Source organism: Gadus macrocephalus, chromosome 23 (assembly GCF_031168955.1).
Source record: "Gadus macrocephalus chromosome 23, ASM3116895v1".
In the NCBI taxonomy this organism is placed as follows: Eukaryota; Metazoa; Chordata; class Actinopteri; order Gadiformes; family Gadidae; genus Gadus; species Gadus macrocephalus.
Window position 1 is genome coordinate 7,626,755 of NC_082404.1, and position 3,176 is coordinate 7,629,930.

General features: G+C 48.1%; 1 protein-coding gene across 1 annotated transcript in view; it reads left to right on the top strand.

Annotated features, from left to right (window-relative positions):
- The window catches only part of LOC132452343 (inositol monophosphatase 1-like), a 5,712-nt gene extending 4,035 nt beyond the window's left edge, over positions 1-1,677 (top strand). The window contains exons 7-9 of the mRNA XM_060044917.1: positions 1-108; positions 430-581; positions 1,264-1,677. The exon at positions 1-108 is cut by the window's left edge and continues 1 nt beyond it. Coding sequence (XP_059900900.1) covers positions 1-108; positions 430-581; positions 1,264-1,391 — 388 coding nt within the window. The 3' untranslated portion in view covers positions 1,392-1,677. The remainder of the gene's footprint in view (positions 109-429; positions 582-1,263) is intronic.
- Positions 1,678-3,176: the final 1,499 nt, after the last annotated feature.

The window sequence follows — 3,176 nt, forward strand, 5'->3', positions numbered from 1 at the left end:
TATCAGGAAGTCAATGATCATCAGTGAGCTGGGCTCCAACAGGGACGAGGAGACCGTCAGCAAGATCTTCTCCACCATGAAGAAGGTCCTCTGTATCCCTGTGCATGGGTGAGCAACACGCCCACATCCACGTACACACACAAACGCACGCACGCACACATGTGCAAACATGCACACACAAATGCACGTAAACACACATATGGGCAAACATACACACATCCAAGAACACACACACATGCACACACACACACACACACACACACACACAGACACAGACACAGACACAGACACAGACACAGACACAGACACACACACACACACACTCTCACACACACACACACACACACACACACAGTCACACACAGACACACCCACCCACAAGCTCCAGAGCGAGCAGGCCCTCATTGGTGTGTGTTCCCCCCGGTCCAGGCTGCGCGGGTCGGGCACGGCGGCCACCAACATGTGCCTGGTGGCCTCGGGGGCGGTGGAGGCCTTCTTCGAGATCGGGATCCACTGCTGGGACGTGGCCGCCGGGGCCGTCATCGTCACCGAGGCTGGGGGGTTGCTGCTGGATGTGGACGGTGAGGACGGAGGGGGGCGACAGAGGGGGCGGTGGGGCAGAGCTCAGCGGTACTGCCTCCATGTGTTCAGCGGATCACTGAAGGAGGGGGCATGTTGCTGCTGAAATCTGTAACGCTGAGATCAGCTCTTCACTGTTGAAATTTAAAACAGGAATCCTGGCTTTTCGTTACTTTGACTTTAACTTTGACCACTTCTACCTTTTACCTTGAATAATAAGGTAATTATTGTGTTATAATTGCTCATTTAATTTCGATGAAACATACCCGAAAATAGAATGATTATCACTCAGTTTTTGTCAATACTCATTCCACATGAAATACTATTCACATGAGGTACTTCTAAAACAGACAGGCTCTTGTGTGTCCCCAAGATCGAGCAAGCAGGCGTACCATTTCACCCATTCAAAACACAGTCCAAGTGGGTGGGAATAACAGTTCAAACAATATAATCACAGTAAGGGCCTTATGACAGATTTGACAAGTAAGCTGAAATCGTTCACCTTCATATCCCGTTTTACTTTTATTTGATCAAAATAGCCTATCACTGGATATTAGCCTAAAATATCTAGTTTTAATAAAAATTATATCAAAATAGCCTATCTTCTCCTCCATCTATATATTGCAACGTGTATTCAACTTTTGAGTCTCTAATAAAGCGATGGTGTTTTCCCGTTGTTCGCAGGTGGGCCGTGGGACCTGATGTCCCGGCGGATGATGTCGGCCAACAACAAGACGATCGCGGATCGGCTAATCAAGGAGATCGACGTGTTCCCGGCAGAGCGCGACGACGTCGTGAAGTCCAAGAAGTGACGCGGCGCACACGTCGACGTTTCTCATGTTCACCTCCGATGAAACCCTTTAACCTGGGGCTTCCTGATTAATAGATATGTTATGATTGTTTTATGTTGACAATACGCTAAATAAACGCCAGGTTGGAGAGGTCTCCTAAAGGTCGTGGCAGATGGGCTAATGACCTACCCCACCCGGTGGTGTGGTGGATCATTTGTAGCCCATCCCACATACATAACGGTGAAGATAGTTTGATAGGAGATCGCAATAAGTTGCTTTTGACTCAATAAAAGTATTTTCTATTTTGCCAATGTGTCAAATCTGTGCTGATATCAGTCATATTATAACCGCGGGGAACTCTGAGCAAAGGCATGAACCTCGTTCCAGTAGGTGCACTTCTACTGGTTGCCACAAGAGGTCAGAAAAACATCAAGAATAGAAGATCTAGAACTCGTCGTTTACTTTGGTCGGTGTATAAATGTTTGAATGAGGACGACCAGTGTATTCCGAACAAATGGAAGCCTATGCATCTCCTTTGAAGAGGTCGCATTCAATCATTTGACTTCCTGCGCCTTCGGCTGGAAAAAAAATTGGCCATTCCTTTTCTTCTTCTTGATTGCGCAAAAAACTGAAACTATAATCTTTTGTCCAATAGTGGGCTACTTCTCCCCGGTGGGACAAGTGTTGTTCGCTGGTTCCCACCGCAGCACGTCAAGGTGCCGATGTAGGCTACACCAGTGAATGGAGCGAGGCAGGCAGGACGGCCCTATCGAGGACAGTAGCGGCGTCACTTTCACACCAAACAAAGAGGACGCCAACCCTGGAGCCCACGGAGGCAAAAATAAGGGCCTGGTTCATAAAATAAACATGCACGCACAAACACGAATGCACTCACATACATGCACACACACGGTCGCCTCACGGAAAAACGCATGAGCGCAAAAATGTGCATGGTTTTATTTCTAAAACATCAAGATCACAACTTGTGACTTCCACAGCCTTAACACGACTGTGAGGGGATACAACTCGGAGCAAGTTTTACGGTGCCCAAGAAGTAGGCCTAGGTCTAATATTACCCACACATATAACAAAACACAGGAAGGATGTTGTAGGCTAATTAAATAAGCAGTGTTGTAGCGAGCGCGTGAGAAAGGCTACAGAGGGAAAGAGTCTGTGCATGAGAAACGAGCCGGCCGCCCGCTGAGTGAATACTCGTTTTATGGTGCTTTGTGTGTGTGTGTGTGTGTGTGTGTGTGTGTGTGTGTGTGTGTGTGTGTGTGTGTGTGTGTGTGTGTGTGTGTGTGTGTGTGTGTGTGTGTGTGTGTGTGTGTGTGTGTGTGCGTGCGTGCGTGCGTGCGTGCGTGCGTGTGTGTGTGTGTGTGTGTGTGTGAGAGAAAACGTTTATGTGTCAGTTTTCGCATGTGTGTTTGTGTGGGTCTGGGTGTGTTTATGTATGTTTGTGTGTGTGTGTGTGTGTGGGGGGGGGTGTAAGAGAGAGAGAGAGAGAGAGAGAGAGAGAGAGAGAGAGAGAGAGAGAGAGAGAGAGAGAGCTTGTGTGTGTGTGTGTGTGTGTGTGTGTGTGTGTGTGTGTGTGTGTGTGTGTGTGTGTGTGAGTGTGTGTGTGTGTGTGTGTGTGTGTGTGTGTGTGTGTGTGTGTGTGTGTGTGTGTGTGTGTGTGTGTGTGTGTGTGTGTGTGTGTGTGTGTGTGTGTGTGTGTGTGTGAGAGAGAGAGCGTTTGTGTGTTTTGTTTTCGCGTTTGTGAGTGTGCTTGAGTATGTCTGTTTCCGAGCGTTTTTGCACGTGTGT